The sequence below is a fragment of the Amborella trichopoda genome, chromosome 4 (genome assembly GCF_054954075.1).
Source record: "Amborella trichopoda isolate Santa Cruz 75 chromosome 4, AtrichopodaSantaCruz75HAP2 v2.0, whole genome shotgun sequence".
Lineage (NCBI taxonomy): Eukaryota > Viridiplantae > Streptophyta > Magnoliopsida > Amborellales > Amborellaceae > Amborella > Amborella trichopoda.
Genome location: NC_142339.1, coordinates 10,147,758 through 10,168,340, shown reverse-complemented (window position 1 = coordinate 10,168,340; position 20,583 = coordinate 10,147,758). Strand labels below are relative to the sequence as shown.

General features: G+C 33.3%; 1 protein-coding gene across 1 annotated transcript; it reads right to left on the bottom strand.

Moving 5' to 3' along the window:
• Positions 1 to 449: 449 nt before the first annotated feature.
• On the bottom strand, positions 450 to 4,402 carry LOC18442951 (7-deoxyloganetin glucosyltransferase). Its single transcript, XM_006853156.4, has 4 exons — positions 4,018 to 4,402; positions 3,502 to 3,728; positions 2,022 to 2,425; positions 450 to 1,179 (listed from the first exon to the last, which is right to left on the bottom strand). Exons 1-4 carry the CDS (start codon positions 4,296 to 4,298, stop codon positions 643 to 645), a joined length of 1,449 nt encoding a protein of 482 aa, XP_006853218.2. The 5' UTR covers positions 4,299 to 4,402; the 3' UTR covers positions 450 to 642.
• Between the last annotated feature and the right edge of the window lie 16,181 nt (positions 4,403 to 20,583).

The following is a 20,583-nucleotide window of genomic DNA, read 5'->3' as shown; positions in this document are numbered from 1 at the left end:
GGGTCTCACAATTGGTTTCATTAAGAAGCATGGATGTAATTTTCAGATTTGGATTATTGCCCTCATGCACTATCTTTTTATTCCCATTTAGAATAAAAGGCTTGAAAACTACCTAATTTAAGGCAAAGAATTCAACCTTTTGACGAAGCATGGAACGTCACAAAATTTGGTACAACTTCTGCGTGGGACCAACTTGAGTTGCTTATTGCTGCCAAAGATTCAAACATCAATAAAATAAAAAGGGTAACAATAGGGGGCTTTGCTTGCAAAGCATGAAGAGAGAATAACGTTGTGGATGATTAATTGTTCTGATACTATGTATTATGAAAAAACAAGAGAAAAAGAGAACAATTTTTCGCAATATACTATGTTTAAGAAAAGACAAGAGAAGAAGAGAACAATTTTACATAATTGGATCGCTTGGACCTACATCTATGGTTGAAGAGTTATTCAATCGTGCAAAATTATTTTATTCACCCAATAATAAATAGAACTTTATAAGATAACAGTAAAATAAAAACAGAGGAAGTACAATAAGAAGATATTTGGTGTCAACAAAAATCTAATATAAAAATAGAAAACCAAAAAAAATATATAAAAAATGGTAGGGCCTGTCTTACAATAAATAAATAAATAATAAAACTAAGCCCGAGATTTCTTGAATAGCACATCATTTACTAGGGCGTCAAAATTGGTTAGAGAAGAGCCTCCACATTGGATTGCCTTCTCAGATTCCTCCTTCCACTTCATGGCCTTCTCTCTCATCTCCTTCCCTTTCTCTCCCTTCATCAACTCTCTCACCTGCGCCTCCACTTCCTCTCTCTTCACATTGTTATCGATCTCCATTCCCACTCCCCATTCCGTGCAAGCAAAGAAACAGTTAGTCTGCTGCTCTGCGAAGAATGGCCAACATATCATCGGGACCCCACCGCTGAGGCTCTCAATAGTCGAGTTCCAGCCACTGTGCGTTAGGAAACCACCCACAGCTGGGTGCTGGAGAACTCGCTCTTGGTCACACCAGCTTGCTAGAAGGCTCCTCTCCTTGGTATCCTCGACAAACGCTTCGGGGATCATGGCGCCCTCGCCACGAACTAGGTCAGGCCGAATGATCCAAACGAAGGGGAGGCCACTGTTGGCGAGCCCCCACGCAAATTCCTCCAGCTGCTGTGGGGTTACTATCTGTTGAAAATAAATCATGAATTGGGCAATGGAAATTAGGGATGAATTATTTAATGGACCATGTTGTGTGGGCAAATAGCATGAACAAAATTTAAGAATCTAAAAAATACTCGAGAACTCGTGTGCAACTAAGTTGGGCCATTTAAAATAGATAAATAAATAAATAAGAAAAGTGGAATCGCTCTATAAAAATTATATATGTAATTTGGATTTGTGTACAATGAAGTGAGTTTTTCTTGTGATGCGCCCTACCTTTTTATATTTTCCTCTTTCTTTGTATTTTTCTTAAACATCTCCAACATAAATTTTTTTAAAAAAATTTATGGTTTATATATTTTTAATGTTTTTGGATCTTTTATATTGCCTTTGATTTTGTTTCAATTTTAAATTTTTTTTTTAATATTTTGTCTGAATTTATTTTGTCCTTTTTGAACCATGTTCAAGACTCTACCGGATCCACTTGGACTCAGCCAAGTTCCTCACCTCATGCCAATTCCAAGTCTCGCGGTAAGTTAAAAAACACTGGCGGATGAAGTTGTCCAGAATACTTTACCTTACTGAAGAGATTAGACAATATTTACCCCAAAAAAAAAAAATTAATAAAAAAAAGAAAAGGTCTATAGACGATATATACCCAAAAGAATAATTATAGACAGTCATAATCCCACGATTTCCAGACCTGGGAGACATTAATTGGTTGCTTCAATAAAGTAATAATTGATCAAGTAATTAAATATAAGATCACGATTTTCTTAAGCACCAAAACAAAGTAAGCAAGTCTTCAGGGAACTGTTTTGAAATTTCCCTAATTATGTTTCAAGATGCGTAATATCGAAAATTACCGTGATGCTGCCGAAGTTCACATAGACCACAGATCCTGCCGGTTTGTTGTCGAGCCAATCGAGCACGCTAGCGTCAGGGGTCCATAGACTCGAGTCTATCGAGCTCAATTTGGAGTCGGTGATGGCTCGCTTACATAGCATGCTCAGTTGTCCAACTGTGTACAAGGTGGGGACCTTCGCGCGCATGGTGTCAAGCACAGGCTGCTCGAGGGAGTCGAAAGTATTGAGGATGACTGCGGTGGATTTGATGGCGATGAGGGGCTCCTCATTCACGAAATTGAGCATGATATCATCTGTGTCTGTGGTTCGGAGGAAGCTCGGCATGTCCCGGAGCCGTATGGACGGCATTGATTGGATCCAATTGAGGGGCGTCTCTAGGTAGCCGTTGGTTAGTTGGCTAGCATCTGGACATGTGAAAGCAAGGAGAAAATTAGCACGATCTGTGTGCGATACTATAACTTTATTTTCAAGCAATGTACTAATAGCTACACTACCCTATCACCTTATGGTGTCAAAGAAAGTGAGTGGAGGAGCTGCTAGTATAGTATTGGAAACCAAACTTGTATTATGGTATTCATTTCCTAGGTTTTTTTTTTTTAGTCAATACTCTTTCCAATATTTCCCAAAATCAGAAAACATAGAAAAAATTATAAATTAATTTCTTAATTTTATAAAATATTTAAAAAACTTAAATTTGTTTAAGAGCCCTAGACACTAATCAGACAAGTTCGAGTTTGCTCGTCCGAGGTTTCCTTCATGAAACATTGCACCCGAGAAAAGGAATTGGGCAGGGACCCAAAAGAATAGTTCTGAGTACTGTCATGGAAAAGGCTGACCAAAATTACTAAATATGCCAAAAAAACAAATGGAATAACAGAGGCGACCTGTCCAGTAAAAAAAATACCCACTCCATATGCAAAATATGTGCGTGGGCACCATTCAATTGATTGAGAGAGAGAGAGATACTTGGATAGGCCTCTGGGGAAAGGAATTATACTTCAAAGGATACCCAAAGCATGTGAAGAGAAACCACTTGGGATTTCCAGTTTAGTACAAAATCGAGTACTTTCTGAATCTTTAGCGCTAAATAAAAATGACTTCAAACCTCGCATTCTGATCTGGATCGCTAATTTGGACAGAAAATCAGTCGGCATTGAGCTGGTTTAGCCCCATTCCCTCCTAAAACCTGTTTTAAATTCCCAACCTATGAACTCCTATCGTAAAAATGGGACCAACCTAGATAGATCCAAATCGCTTTCCAATGATCCGCCATAGATATGCAGGTGAATGACCCACCCTGCCAAGCTGGATTTCAAAACTTTGGGCGACTGATGTGCAGTCTTAAAAGTATCATTTAGACATCCTTCACTATTAACCTTCCTCCTCTGTCTCGACACTCTTGTCTCTCGCTCAAACAGCTCCACACAAGAAAACCACAAAACAAGAGTTTTCTATGATCATATCATGTATATTCCCTCACCTTTTAAAGGCGTGTACCCTCTCTCTATGAGCTCAGGGTACTGAAGGTAAGCCCATAATCCACAGGCACTCGTCGTCCAAAATGCAACCCTTGGGATCCCAAGCTCATCGGCTAACGTCTGTGTAAAATTCATGACGCCATCCGAAATCACGCAGCTCACAGGCGGCAAATCTTCAGAACTGTTGAGCCTCGCCACAAGCTCCCTAAAAGGATCAAGGCAGCTGAACCTGTAGCAATCATATCAATTTTTAAATAATCAGTATATTAATCTATTTGGTAGGTGAATAAATTTATTGAACAAAATCGAGATACATCTAAAACAAAATCCCAATCACTAATTTGTTATGTGTATTGTGCTTAATGTTGAACTTTTTCTCCTTTAAAGGGTTTTAATTTTCATTTTTCTGTGCAAACCAATGTTCAAATTATTGATGGAGAGAATAGCTAATGAACCACTCTGCTGATTTACCAAAGAAAAACAAATAGCCATAAAAATATTCCCCATTTTCAACGAACCTGGTGTAGTAGCAAAGCTCAGGGATACTCTGCGTGGCCTCGATTTCAATGGGTGGGACGCCATCAGGGATTGACTCGAAGACGAAGCCTTGGACGCCCATCGACGGGTCGGATCCTCTTGATTTGAGGAGCCTCTTGTGATTGTATTCATTGTTGACAAAAGTTATGTGGAAGCCTCTGGCATGGAGGAGCTTGGCCAGCTGCATCATCGGGGTTATGTGCCCTTGCGCAGGGAAGGGGACGCACACAGCATGGGGTTTTTGAACGTAGTCGGAACCCATCTCTCTCTTGAGTTTCGCTAGCAACTTCAAGTCCGAAAGTTTGAGGTTTTGCAGGAAGATTTGTTGGGTTTCTCTAGCAACTTCAATTCCGAAAGTTTGAAATTGTGCAGGAAGATCTGGTTTAACCCACGTATTTATATATATATTGAAAGATTTAATTTTTCAAAAAAGAGACGTTCAACAAAGGCAGAGTCACTCCTTTCAGTAAACATTTGCCACCTTGACATTTGCCAAGTTGACGGTGTGCAGCTCGGTCAGAATGCGCACATTTGACAAGCATAACAGGATACGGCGTATCTTCGTTCGAAGAGAACCGTTTTCTATATGCCAAAAGATTTTGTGCTCTTGAGGGAACCGCAATGTCCATTTACTCCCTCGGGAAAACTTAATCTAAGAGTATGTTTAGGATCGAAAACTTTTTAAGGATCTATCCTCTTCAAAAGATATTATATACTCAATCAAAATAATATTTTTTCAGGTAGAAAACTTTTGGGAGGATTCTTTTGATCCCAAATTATGCGAATCAACTAAAAATCACTACATGATTATATTTGACACTTAATTTCTCTTTCAAATATTGGACGATTTTGATTCTTGAGGATTTATTTTTTTCAAGATCATGGAAGATACAATTTAAAAAATTATTTTCATTGAGTATATAAAGACACGGTTTCTATGAGTCCAGGGACTCACATGTAGAAATGTAGGCTCTTTAATAATTTATTTTTAAAATAACATTTTTAAGGGAATATATAATAATTAACATAGAGATTATTAATCTGTAAAAATAAATAAATTTTCAATTTTAAAGATGATATTGTTTGGAGAAAATATTTGAATTGTTGCTTGTACTTTTTCTTTTGAAGAATATTATTTACGGGGAACCACTTTTGGCGGAGCGGGCGTGTACGCGCCAAACAAGTTTTGCATTACCCTCCCTTCGGAGCATGGAGTCCACGTTATGTAATTCATGCACATAACATAAAGTACAATTTGGCCACGCTGACCTTGAAAAAGAGAGGCGTCTACGAAATGTTTGAGCTTGTACGAAAATTGTTGATTACCTCTCACTCGCTTTGTAATTGTGTTTTTTTTTTTCTTTTTTTAACCCGTTGGGGTTAGAATTTTTATTTTTTTAAAAAAAACCAATGCCCCCTTTTTAAACCTGCTCTCTTGATATGGACTCCTAGTGTATTAGGTCATCCTCTTTGTACAAATTCGATAGAAACATTGGTTTAGAGGGGACATTTTTGTGATAATAAAATAGCTCTTTTACTTGGAGGTGAAGATGCAGATGAAAAAGAAAAAAGAGAAGAACAAAATTGTTTTAGGCTTAGTAATGTATTTTAAAAAGTATGGGCCAGACTGGCTTCTTTGTATAAATCCGAGAGACACATGAGTTTAGAGTGGAGCTATTTTCGTTATAAAGAAATAATTATTTTACTTAGGGATAGATGAAAAGGAAAACAAAAAAGAAAAATATTCGACATCAGTTATGTGGTTTAACAAATAGTTGGTAGTGCATATTTAGAAAGTTAGGCTAAGGGATATCTATAATTTTTCTTAATTCATTTTATATAATTCACAATAAGCCAATTGAGCCCAACTTTTTTTTATCACTTCTTCACTATTTGCTTGTCTCTATTTGTTTTCTTTATTCTCTTTTATTTATTTATTTTAAAAAAAAATTCATTCAACCCTTGTAATACAAACATGCATAAGATAAAATGAAAGAAAATTGTTTCATGCAGGATGGACCTCAACTACATATGCGGACAAAAAAATGTAAAGCATCCATCTTAATGCAAATAGATGTTCCATCCAAAATGTTTTCTTACTAGAATTATTATTTTTAATTTTTAAAATTTATTTATTTTTTCGTATTCTTGATCTCCGTGTTTGATATTAAATATATTTAAAAATTAAATAAAAAAATCCATCTCAAAAATAGCTTTTTTTAAGAGGCCTGCATTTTTAAATATGAAGGCTTGATCGCGTAGAAACGGCGACATTCTGCAGTTGCCGAGGTCCTCAAGAGAGACTGAGCTGGTCAAAGGTGGTGTATTATTAAATGCTCCTTCATGTGCCTCCATGTGCTTCCTGGTCAATTTCGAAGGGACGGGATCGTCAGCGTCAATGTCAGCAAAAATGGCAGCACTTTCTTTTTTGTAATAAAGAATGCTCTTTTGTTTTACCAGCTGATGGAACCTAATGCATTTATTTATATTTGGCGGTGAGTAAGTATTTAGATATACCTCACGGGAGAGGGGGGAATCTTTTCTAATGGGGATCATGATCGTCCATTTGTTAAAAGAGGAAACTGTTGCAGATTCGAATCTAAATCGAATTCGCATTGTCTCTTATGGGGATCATCGTCCATTTTGCTTAGCGATACAGATTTGATGTATATTTTCTTTTATGTTGTATTTTAAAACATTGAACTGGGTTTTGGATCGGCCCTACTGTGTGACGTGACCCTAATTGATTGAATTTGAAAAGGGTTCCGGTTTGTATGCGGCCAAGCAAGCCTGCATACGTAGAAATACGAGCTTGATAATAAATATATTTTTTAAAAATAACTTCATCTTAATTTTTACAAAATATAATATCTTTAACATAAAAATCATGAATATAAAAAAAAATTAAAAATTAAAAATAGTAATTATATTAAAAAAACATTTAGATTACATTTATTTTTGGATAAGCCACTTATTTGCATCATCTTTAAAATAGATATTTTATACCTTTGGACCGTATAATATAGAAACGCGGTCCAACCCACAAAAAACATTTTTTCTCATAAAAAATAAAAATAAATAAAAAATAAAAAAAAAGTTTCCAATAATCATGCATGCACTAGCACATGTTCTAACTCAATTTGGTTAGGGCTGGCAGTAGGGCACGACACAGTATGCCTCGGCCCTAAAATATTAAGGTACGGGCCACAAACTATGGCTTAAGGGCCGGTCAGACCCATACCCGGCACAAAAAAAAAACTTCTCTTTTCTCATTTAGTTTTGGCCTGGCCTTGTCGCCTAGCTTTAAGAGAATTTGGGCTAGGCCTTGGCCTGCCCTACAAGGACAATGGGTGGGCCAGGCACCGCCCATTGCCACCCTTACATCCGGTGTTGTCTAAGACATGATTAGAAGCGGCCACTAAATTTGAACAAATATAAAAAGTGGATTGAACCCCGTTTGGTTGAGTCGTTTCACATTCGGGTCGCGTAGAGTCACATCTTCTGAAAACAGATGATATCAAACTGTCTTCAAATGTGGATGAAAGAAAGTGGTTGTTCTCCAAGAAGTCGTTAAGGATTTTTTAGGAAAAGTCAGATGGGGGTGGGTGGTAATTGGAAATGAAGAGGACACCTGGCGCTGCGAGTTGAAGCCCTCGCACAAGGTAGGGCATGGGTAGGGTCCGTTTAACATCTTATCAGGCAGATAGAGTTGATGTCCTATATATAGGGTGAGGTTTGTTTAGGTGCCCGCCTCATATTATATATGTGAGGTCCGCATCTAAAGTTGTCGAAAGAAATAGTTTTCATCTTGAAAATCTTACCATGGCTTGAAACTCTATGTTTAATATTAATTATGAAATTTTAAATTTTAAAACAGGGGTAGATTGAGCAAATATATAAACTCGAAATCTTGAAAATAGACGATGCAAATAACTTGTTATGGGATGAACTATTTTTAAAATTAAATTTCTTTTTCTTTTTTATACCAAACATCTTGATATCGAGATGATTAATAGAAAATTTTTCTAACTTTAGAATAATCCTTTTCTATATGATTTTTTATGTGCACCTTACTTCTATAATATAAGAGTACAACCTTATGTAAACTTTCTCCTTTTCTATATATATATATATATATATATATATATATAAGGGGTGCAGTTTGTATAGAGCTTGTGCTCTAAACAATCAAATTTGAGCCTACCTTCAAATAGTATCGAGAAATATGGTTTCAATATTGGAAATCTTTAAGATAGCCTTAAAATACATTTTCATCTTTATTTATAAAGTTTAAAGATTTAAAAATGGTGTAGATCAACATGTCTATGAAAACTTAAAAATCTTGGAAATTAATGGTCCAAAAATGCATTACAAAATACACTATTTTCAAAACTGGAAATCGATTTTTTTCTCATGTCCATGCATCTTGATGTTGAGATGATCAATTTGATGATATTTGGGCACCAAAACAACCTCTTCTAGTGAAATTTTTGAGGTAGGGTCAAATTTGATTGTTTGGAGCCCCGACTCTATATAAACTTTTCCCGTATATAAAACGTGCCACCAAACCTTAAACAATAAAAAGACATTATGAAATGTTGCCGAAATATGCAGTTCTCTCATTGGAAATTCTTGAGATGGAGTAAAAATTTGTTTTGACCTAGTTATAAAATTTAAGGGTCTAAAAATTGGTGTTGATCAAACAGATCTATAAGAAATTAAAAGTCTTGAAAAGATGATCAAGTTAATGTGTTATTAGATTCATTATTTTTAAGATTTGGATCTATATTATTATTATTATTATTAGTTCATATGCATGCATCTCAAGGTTGAGATGATTAATTGAAAGAGTTTGTCGAGAGTCAACAGCCTTTCTAAATACAAATAGGTTGTTGAAAGCTTAATATTCAAATAGGTTGTAATATGTGTATAAAAAAATTAAGTGTGGCTTAAAATTTATTTAATAGATAGCTTAATATTTAAGTAATAATAAAATTGAAATATTTTTACAAAAGTTCAACAATATTATAGAAGTTGTTGCACTGCAACTTTATTTTCGAAATACCCTTGTCCTTCAGTAAAACTTTCAACCTTACCGTACCTTTTATCTTTTATTGATATTTACATATAGGCTATTACTAGATGAGCATGATACCACTAAACCGAACTTTTTTTTTTAAAGAGAACCTAAATAATTAGTAAATATATCATTCACAACTTATTCAGAAATTGATATTTTCGTTTGGAAAGGTTGTGAATTACATATCTCTCTCTCTCTCTCTCTCTCTCTTTTCCTGCCATCATCATTGTCGTCAAAGCCTTTTCCAGTTATTTGAGGTTAACTACACAAATCTCGGTCTGCTTTTCTGGTCTATCAAGGGTCAAACCCTTAGAGAGGCCATAAGTCTTGATATCGGTTTTCACTACCTCTAACCATGTCTTTTTTAAGCCTATCCCATGCTTTTTTTGAGCTTTCCACTTGAACCAACTCTCATCTCCTAAAAAGTATTGTACTAAATTTGTACTACACATGGCCAGCCCACCTAAGTCTACTTTCTTTTACCTTCGCCTATTGGAGCCACAATGCAAAGGCTTGTTGGTCTAAAGTGCTTCAGCTCTACTGCTGCCTCCCTTTTAGGAAGAAGAACAATAAACGTCGCATTGATTGCAAATTTAGTTATACTCATCCTTAAGTTCTCTCAAATGTCGTGCCCCACTATATTCGAAAAAAATAAAATAAAATAATATATATATATAGGAAAATGCAGAGGTTAGCCCACTAGCTTATATGAACATATGAGCCCAGTGGCCTAGATTGAATCTGGATCGATCTGACGTTCACAAGCTCATTTTATACTTTAATTTTAATTTATTTTCTACAAATCCAAAGAACTTAAAATTTTAGGCGTGTAGTCTTTTCATCAAGGTGTACCTAATAAAAATATTTGAAAAATAATTTGTAAAATTAAATTGACCAAAATACCTCCGAAATATTTCAAGGGTATTTTGGTCAATTTATTTTTAGAAAAAAATTGATATTTTTATTATATTATCGTATTTTTGAAGAATACACACCTAAAATTTAAAATTAGTTTGATTCGTAGAAAAATATTAAAATTCAAATACGAAATGAGGTTGTGACAGTCAGATTAGCCTAGATTCAATCTAGGCCGTTGGGCTCATATGAACATATTTGTTCAAATATATATATGGTATGGTTCGTATAGATCCGAGTCTCTAAACAATCAAATTATATATATAAATATATATATATATATATATATATACATGAAAGAGACTACAAAATGCCTATAGGCGAAAATGAATAGTATTTTTGCCCATAGGCTCGATTCCGTCCGATTTTTTCGGAGAGTGTGGTTTAAAGACCATCACAAACATAGCATGTCTGTGGCGGTCTGTCACGGATATAGCGTGTCTGTGATGGGATTTTTCTCACGTAAAATTGATAAATAAATATACGGGAACCGCCACGGCTCCCGTAGGTAGATGACGGTTTTTAGGCAAAATCGTCATGGATATAGCATGTTTGTGACAGGGGCGAAACATTGTAGAAATTCGCCTATAGGCGGTTATTAGACTTTGATCAGCTACACAAATCCTAGTCTGCCATTCTGCTCTAAAAGGGACATATCTTAAGTGAGGCCATCAGTCCCCATATCTTTTCTTACTGCTTCCAACCATGTCTCTTTGGACCTACCCCTTGTCTTTTTTGAGCCTTCCACTTGAATGAACTCACACATCCATACTGGTGTTGTACTGGGCTTATGTTGAACATGGCCAACCAACCTACATTTACTTTCTCATCTTGTTGCATATTGGAGTCACACCTAAGTTCGATTCATTTCAAATTTATACCTTCTTATCTTGTCACTCATTCATCTCATCATCATCATCTCCACTACACTCATTTTATGGGTATGATGTTTCTTAACCGTCTAACATTTGGCCCCATAAAGCAAAGTTGGTCTTACAACTATTCTATCAAACTTGCCTTTCAGTTTTATTGGTATGCGGCTATCACATAAAACTCACGTTGCACATCTCCACTTCACCCATCGAGCTCTAAATCGATGTGCAACATCTTCCTCAATCTCTCCATTTTCCTAAATTATAGATTTAGGATATCAAAAAATATATTTTTTAGTATTTATTTGGTCATCAATCTTAACTACTTCCTTGTCACTACTTCTACTATTACTAAACTTGCATTCCATATACTATGTCTTGTCTGGCAAATTTGAAGACCTATAGATTATAGAGCACCCATGTCATCCGTGAACAACATATACCACTGCACCTCATCTTGTAGGTGCATAGTTAAGAAGTTCATAATTAAGACAAAGAGGTATGGGCTCAGTTGGCCTCTGATGTACATCTATTGTCACTGAAAACTCACTCATCTCTCCACTAGTTGTTCACACAATAGTTAAGACTCCCTCAGACATATTCTTACATGGAGCATTTCCTTAATGCACTCAATATTTTTGTTTGGGTACTCTTGCATAATGAATAATTTCTTAATGTACTCATTAATTTTGGACAGTTAATACCATAACCCAAAAATGTAGTTATTCTTTTGTCCAAGGTATTTTAGGTATTTATTAATAGGTAAAGTAGAAATTCTCGATAGAAAATATTTATTAATTAAATTAGACAATGACATTATCTACATAAACTATGCTATCACCAATATGTAGCATTAATTGTTTCTTAACTACAAATAGGATGCCATTTGTTTTTTTACCAAAATACATCTTCCAACCCCTAATGACAAAAAATGGTCTTCATAAAAAAATTTCTATTACAAAACAAGGGTAGTGAGTGCACAAAATTATTGACTATATAAAGAAAATACTCAATGTATAGGAGTATCTCATAGAACTATTGCGGTTTTGCTTGAAAAGTGAGAGCCGTTGCAGTTTTTCGTGTTTTTCATGTGAAAATCGACCGCACCAAGCATTCTATATCTATTGCGGTACCATAGCAGACATTGAATGTTCCATGCGACCGATTTATCCATGCCGTAGAAAAAATTGGATGTCGTCTAGCCTTTAGGCAAAATCACTATTCATTTTTACCCATAGGCATTGTGTAGTGACTTCCGATATATATATATATATATATATATATATATATGGAAAACATTTATATAAGGATACAACCTTATAATGTAGAACTACTGATGCACCTCAAAAATCCATCAGAAAAGGTAGTTTTAATGTTGAGATACCCTTTGATTGATCGTCTCGACATCGAGATGTATGACCATGAAAAATAAAAAGATTTTAAATCTCAGAAATAGTACATTTTAGAACATGTTTTTTGCACCTTCCATTTTCAAGATTTTCATATGTTTATAGATCTACTTGATTTTAACCATTTTTGAAATTTAAAATTTTATAATTAGATATAAAAATAGATTTTGAGATAATCGTAAGAAAATTTTACATCAAAATTATATACCATGATAAAATTTTAAGGTGAACCTAATTTCTACAGCTACAGATGCATCTGTATGCCAACAGCACCCTATATATATATATATATATATATATATATATATATATATATATATATATATATATATATATATATATATATATGGGTGCGGTTTCTATAAGGTTTCAACCTTAAACAATCCAATTAAGGCGCATCTTACAATTTTATCATAATATGTAATTTTGTTATAAAAATTTCTTAATATTATCTTAAAATCTATTTTCATACCTAATTAGAAAATTTTAAAATCCAAAAATGGTTAAAATCAAGTAAATCTATAAATATATAAAAATCTTGAAAAGGGACGGTCTAGTTAATTTGTGGCAAGATGCACTACTTTCAGGACTCAAAGTGTTTTTTTTTTCATATTCAAACATCTCAATGCCTAGATGATCGATTAGAGGGTTTTTTAAACATTAAAAAATTAATTTCGATAGATTTTTGAGGTGCATTTGGGATTCTACATTTTAAGGTTGCAACCTTATATAAAAATTTTCCTATATATATATATATATATATATATATATATATATATATATATATATATATATATATATATATATATAGGGAATGGATGCAGTTAGCACCGCTACAGTGTTAGCCAATGGCCAAGAATAAATCTAGACTAATATGACGAACACGACTTTATTTCGTATTTAAATTTTTATTTTTTTTATAAATCCAAATCACTTACAAATTTAGGCATACATTCTACTCATCAAGGCATACCTAATAAAAATATAGAAAAAATAATTTTCTTTAATTCATTTAATATAATTCACAATAAGCCAATTGAGCCCAACTTTTTTTTATCACTTCTTCACTATTTGCTTGTCTCTATTTGTTTTCTTTATTCTCTTTTATTTATTTATTTTAAAAAAAATTTCATTCAACCCTTGTAATACAAACATGCATAAGATAAAATGAAAGAAAATTGTTTCATGCGGGATGGACCTCAACTACATATGCGGACAAAAAAGTGTAAAGCATCCATCTTAAAGCAAATAGATGTTCCATCCAAAATGCTTTCTTACTAGAATTATTATTTTTAATTTTTAAAGTTTATTTATTTTTTCGTATTTTTGATCTCCGTGTTTGATATTAAATATATTTAAAAATTAAATCAAAAAATCCATCGCAAAAATAGCTTTTATTAAGAGGCCTGCATTTCTAAATATGAAGGCTTGATCGCGTAGAAACGGCGACTTTCTGCAGTTGCCGAGGTCCTCAAGAGAGACTGAGCTGGTCAAAGGTGGTGTATTATTAAATGCTCCTTCACGTCCATCGATTCGATTATCTTTTTTTTGTGGGTTCATATTCATAGTACGCCTCCATGTGCTTCCTGGAATTTCGAAGGGACGGGATCGTCGGCGTCAATGTCAGCAAAAATGGCAGCACTTTCTTTTTTGTAATAAAGAATGCTCTTTTGTTTTACCAGCTGATGGAACCTAATGCATTTATTTATATTTGGCGGTGAGTAAGTATTTAGATATACTTCACGGGAGAGGGGGGAATCTTTTCTAATGGGGATCATGATCGTCCATTTGTTAAAAGAGGAAACTGTTGCAGATTCGAATCTAAATCGAATTCGCATTGTCTCTTTTGGGGATCATCGTCCATTTTGCTTAGCGATACAGATTTGATGTATATTTTCTTTTATGTTGTATTTTAAAACATTGAATTGGGTTTTGGATCGGCCCTACTGTGTGACGTGACCCTAATTGATTGAATTTGAAAAGGGTTCCGGTTTTTATGCGTCCAAGCAAGCCGGCATATCTAGAATACGGGCTTGATAATAAATATATTTTTTAAAAATAATTTCATCTTAATTTTTACATAATATAATGTCTTTAACATAAAAATCATGAATATAAAAAAAAATTAAAAATTAAAAATAATAATTATATTAAAAAAACATTTAAACTATATTTTTTTTAGATAGGCCACTTATTTGCATCATCTTTAAGGTAGATATTTTATACCTTTGGACTGTATACTATACTGTAGAAACGTGGTCCAACCCGCATTAAACAATTTTTTTCAAAAAAAATAAAAATAAATAATAAATAAAAAATAAATTTTTTTTTTCCAATAATCATGCATGTACTAGCACATGTTCTAACTCAATTTGATTAGGGCTGGCAGAAGGCCACGACACCCAGTATGCCTCGGCCCTAAAATATTAAGGTGCGGGCCACAAACTATGGCTTGAGGGCCGGTCAGACCCATACGCGGCACAAAAACAAAACTTCTCTTTTCTCATTTAGTTTTGGCCTGGCCTTGTCGGCTAGCTTTAAGAGAATTTGGGCTAGGCCTTGGCCTGCCCTACAAGGACAATGGGTGGGCCAGGCACCGCCCATTGCCACCCTTACATCCGGTGTTGTCTAAGACATGATTAGAAGCGGCCACTAAATTTGAACGAATGTAAAAAGTGGATTGAACCCCGTTTGGTTGAGTCTTTTCACATTCGGGTCGCGTAGAGTCACATCTTCTGAAAACAGATGATATCAAACTGTCTTCAAATGTGGATGAAAGAAAGTGGTTGTTCTCCAAGAAGTCGTTAAGGATTTTTTAGGAAAAGTCAGATGGGGGTGGGTGGTAATTGGAAATGAAGAGCACACCTGGCGCTGCGAGTAGAAGCCCTCGCACAAGGTAGGGCACGGGTAGGGTCCGTTTAACATCTTATCAGGCAGATAGAGTTGATGTCCTATATATGGGGTGAGGTTTGTTTAGGTGCCCGCCTCATATTATATATGTGAGGTCCGCGTCTAAAGTTGTCGAAAGATATAGTTTTCATCTTGAAAATCTTACCATGGCTTGAAACTCTATGTTTAATCTTAATTATAAAATTTTAAATTTTAAAACAGGTGCAGATTGAGCAAATATATAAACTCGAAATCTTGAAAATAGACGATGCAAATAACTTGTTATGGGATGAACTATTTTTAAAATTGAATTTCTTTTTCTTTTTTATACCAAACATTTTGATATCGAGATGATTAATAGAAAATTTTTCTAACTTTAGAATAATCTTTTTCTATATGATTTTTTATGTGCACCTTACATCTATAATATAAGAGTGCAACCTTATGTAAACTTTTTCCGTATATATATATATATATATATATATATATATATATATATATATATATATATATATATATATATATATATATATATATATATATATATATATAAAATTGAATTTCTTTTTCTTTTTTATACCAAACATCTTGATATCGAGATGATTAATAGAAAATTTTTCTAACTTTAGAATAATCTTTTTCTATATGATTTTTTATGTGCACCTTACTTCTATAATATAAGAGTGCAACCTTATGTAAACTTTCTCCTTATATATATATATATATATATATATATATATATATATATATATATATATATATATATATGGATTATATAAGGGGTGCAGTTTGTATAGAGCTTGTGCTCTAAACAATCAAATTAGAGCCTACCTTCAAATAATATCGAGAAATATGGTTTCAATATTGGAAATCTTTATGATAGCCTTAAAATACATTTTCATCTTTATTTATAAAGTTTAAAGATTTAAAAATGGTGTAGATCAACATGTCTATGAAAACTTAAAAATCTTGGAAAATAATAGTCCAAAAATGCATTACAAAATACACTATTTTCAAAACTTGAAATCGATTTTTTTCTCATGTCCATGCATCTTGATGTTGAGATGATCAATTTGATGATATTTGGGCACCAAAACAACATCTTCTAGTGAAATTTTTGAGGTAGGGTCAAATTTGATTGTTTGGAGCCCCGGCTCTATATAAACTTTTCCCTTATATAAAACGTGCCACCAAACGTTAAACAATAAAAAGACATTATGAAATGTTGCCGAAATATGCAGTTCTCTCATTGGAAATTCTTGAGATGGAGTAAAAATTTGTTTTGACCTAGTTATAAAATTTAAGGGTCTAAAAATTGGTGTTGATCAAAAAGATCTATAAAAAATTAAAAGTCTTGAAACGATGATCAAGTTAATGTGTTATTAGATTCATTATTTTTAAGATTTGGATCTATATTATTATTATTATTATTATTATTATTAGTTCATATGCATGCATCTCAAGGTTGAGATGATTAATTGAAAGAGTTTGTCGAGAGTCAACAGCCTTTCTAAATACAAATAGGTTGTTGAAAGCTTAATATTCAAATAGGTTGTAATATGTGTATAAAAAAATTAATTGTGGCTTAAAATTTATTTAATAGATAGCTTAATATTTAAGTAATAATAAAATTGAAATATTTTTACAAAAGTTCAACAATATTATGGAAGTTATTGCACTGCAACTTTATTTTCGAAATACCCTTGTCCTTCAGTAAAACTTTCAACTCTACCGTACCCTTTATCTTTTATTGATATTTACATATAGGCTATTACTAGATGAGCATGATACCACTAAACAGAACTTTTTTTTTGAAAGAGAACCTAAATAATTAGTAAATCTATCATTCACAACTTATTCAGAAATTGATATTTTCGTTTGGAAAGGTTGTGAATTACATATCTCTCTCTCTCTCTCTCTCTCTTCCTGCCATCATCATTGTCGTCAAGCCTTTTCCAGCTATTTGAGGTTAACTACACAAATCTCGGTCTGCTATTCTGGTCTATCAAGGGTCAAACCCTTAGAGAGGCCATAAGTCTTGATATCTTTTTTCACTACCTCTAACCATGTCTTTTTTAAGCCTATCCCATGCTTTTTTTGAGCTTTCCACTTGAACCAACTCTCATCTCCTAAAAAGTATTGTACTAAATTTGTACTACACATGGCCAGTCCACCTAAGTCTTCTTTCTTTCACCTTCGCCTATTGAAGCCACAATGCAAAGGCTTGTTGGTCTAAAGTGCTTCAGCTCTACTGCTGCCTCCCTTTTAGGAAGCAGAACAATAAACGTCACATTGATTGCAAATTTAGTTATACTCATCCTTAAGTTCTCTCAAATGTCCTGCCCCACTATATTCGAAAATAAAATAAAATAAAATAATATATATATATTTATAAAGTCTACTTCCATCTGCTGTATTTAATATTTGGGTTGTTTTATCAAAATATTTGGAAGGTACTAGACCTTCTTTGATGCAATTAAGGTCAGCCCCTGAATCTATTAAGGCTGAGGTTTCGAAACTATAATCTTTTGCTACAATAATTTTGACTTGAACAAACCATTTTTGAATCATAATTTTATCTATTAAATTAACAGAAGGAATGGTTACTAGATGCGGTTTGGCTTCTGAAGTTTCTGGTGTATCTTCTGGTGGATCTGGCTCATATGTCATGAGTTGATCGAATTCTATTTCATCTGTATCAGTATCTGGTTGAGATATCTGTTGTAATTCTAAAGTTTTGATCCTATTTTTTAATTGATGTACTTCTCTTTTGATTTCTTTGATTTCCTGTTTGAGATCTGAAATCGAAGGTTCTTTTTGTTGAGAAGTATGTTGTCCACTGACTCTTTTCATAATGGAAGCAAAATTGTATTCATCAGGTGATTTATTGATTGGAAGTGTTTTTGCTTTTGTTTTAGTTAATGTAATGAATTGAGTGATTAAAGATCTTTTTTCCTCTGGATCTGTTATTTTCTCAATAATATCTAATATTAAATTATCTTCTTGAGTAAGCATATGAAGATTATGTGAAGGTATAGGACAACTACAATTATTGTCTTTCATTTGATTTGATGATTCTGTATCTGTTGAGGAATTTGAGGAGTCAGATGATTCTGTCCATAAAAGGTCATCATCTTGGATATGTTCCATATGTGACTCAGTAGAATCTGAAGATATGGAATCATAATTGATTATATTATATATTTTTTATTTAATTGAATCATCTAAATGTAATGATTCTATTTTCTTTTTTAATTTGCATTGGTGTTTGTAATGACCAACCTTGCCACATTTATAACATACTGGTAGCTTCTTTTTATTCGTTATATTTGGAGATAATTTATTTATAAATTTTTTCTTGGAATTTTTATATTGTTTATATACTTTATTTGATTTGGATTTATATTTGTCTTTTTTATATTTTTTCTTTTTCTTATATAATTTTTCAGGCATTTGTTTCCTATCTAAATAATATCCAAATTGTTCACAAAAATCACCAAGTTCTTTTCTCTTAGTGATTTGTTGTTTATCTAATTGTCTTTTGAGTTTGAGATCCGTACATAAAGCTAATCCTTCAGCACATATTTCTGCTGAGAGTTCTCCAGGTGTATAAGCTAAATATACTATAATTCCATTGTGTTTCTTTCTAAGTCTATCTTTGACTTTTTCTGCAAATAAATAAGGTAGACCAGCAATAAATTTTCCTTTCCAGTGGTCTAGTTGACAATCTTCTCTTATTAATAATCTTGAGAAAAAGACATCCTTATACCATTTATAATGAGATAGTGTAGGGCAACGAAGATTAGAGAGCAGATCTTCTGATCTGGCTGCTAATAATGCTGTACTGCCTACAAAATGAAGTGTAATGATATATATTAAGGTGTTTACTGCATCACTTTCAGTATAAATTATTTCTTGATTTTGTTCATTCTTGGCCGTCCATTGTCTTGTATTGGTAAGAATTCTATTCTTGGTTTCATCATCAACATAGAAATCCCACCATCCTCTTAACCAGCCAGTGAATCCATTAACTATTGCTTTAGCAACCTCTTGGTCTGGGTTGCCTCCCATTTTGTTTGCAGAAGCAAACATTGTCATGTGTCTCAGGACATCTAATATTTTTAATTCAGATAAACCATCTATTGTCCAATTCACTATTGATCTTCCCGAATATGACACAACTTGTTGTATAGCATCTTCTTCAAGTTGGACATCAACAGGTGTAGGTCTTTTATGATATGGTAAAGCTGTAATTGGTTTCCAATTCTTTTATTAATGCAGTCTTTAGGAAAACAGGCAGAACGAATAGAAAGACTAGTCTCAAAGGAAGTAACTCCTTCTATCCTTAAAGCAGTCCTGTTTAAACCTCCTCCATAATTAAATAAAAATAAGTTCCATATTGGTGAAAATAATAAAACTTTAATGGATCAATTGATAGCTAAATTATCTCAATTAGACATAAAAAGGATCCCTTCTCCCAAAATCAGTATTCCTATGCCAACTATACCTAGTTCAATATCCGAATCTTCAGATAAAGGAAAATCCAAAATACCAGAGCATGAAACAATGATGGTCCAGGAAGAAATAGAACCAATCATAGAGGATACTATACAAAACCAAGAAAATGCTTTTATGGATACTACACCTATTGATATAAACAGAATAGCTTATGGAAAGAATTGGAAACCAATTATAGCTTTACCATATCATAAAAGACCTACACCTGTTGATGTCCAACTTGAAGAAGATGTTATACAACAAGTTGAAGATCAATAGTGAATTGGACAATAGATGGTTTATCTGAATTAAAAATATTAGATGTCATGAGACACATGACAATGTTTGTTTCTGCAAACAAAATGGCAGGCAACCCAGACCAAGAGGTTGCTAAAGCAATAATTAATGGATTCACTAGCTGGTTAAGAGGATGGTGGGATTTCTATGTTGATGATGAAACCAAGAATAGAATTCTTACCAATACAAGACAATGGACTGCCAGGAATAAACAAAATCAAGAAATAATTTATACTGAAAGTGATGCAGTAAACAACTTAATATATACCATTACACTTAATTTTATAGGCAGTACAACATTATTAGCAGCCAGATCAGAAGATCTGCTCTCTAATCTTCGTTGCCCTATACTATCTCATTATAAATGGTATAGGGATGTCTTTTTCTCAAGATTATTAATAAGAGAAGATTGTCAACTAGACCACTGGAAAGAAAAATTTATTTCTGTTCTACCTTATTTATTTGCAGAAAAAGTAAAAGATAGACTTAGAAAGAAACACAATGGAATTAGAGTATATTCAGCTTATACACTTGGAGAACTCTCAGCAGAAATATGTGCTGAAGGATTAGCTTTATGTACGGATCTCA

Excerpts from the sequence above, each read along its gene's own strand:
- LOC18442951 (XM_006853156.4), bottom strand. The coding sequence starts at position 4,298 with ATGGGTTCCGACTACGTTCAAAAACCCCATGCTGTGTGCGTCCCCTTC. Across the intron at positions 2,426-3,501 it reads AGGGTACACGCCTTTAAAAG|ATGCTAGCCAACTAACCAAC; the intron begins GTGAGGGAATAT and ends TCACATGTCCAG. Across the intron at positions 1,180-2,021 it reads TGAACTTCGGCAGCATCACG|ATAGTAACCCCACAGCAGCT; the intron begins GTAATTTTCGAT and ends TATTTTCAACAG.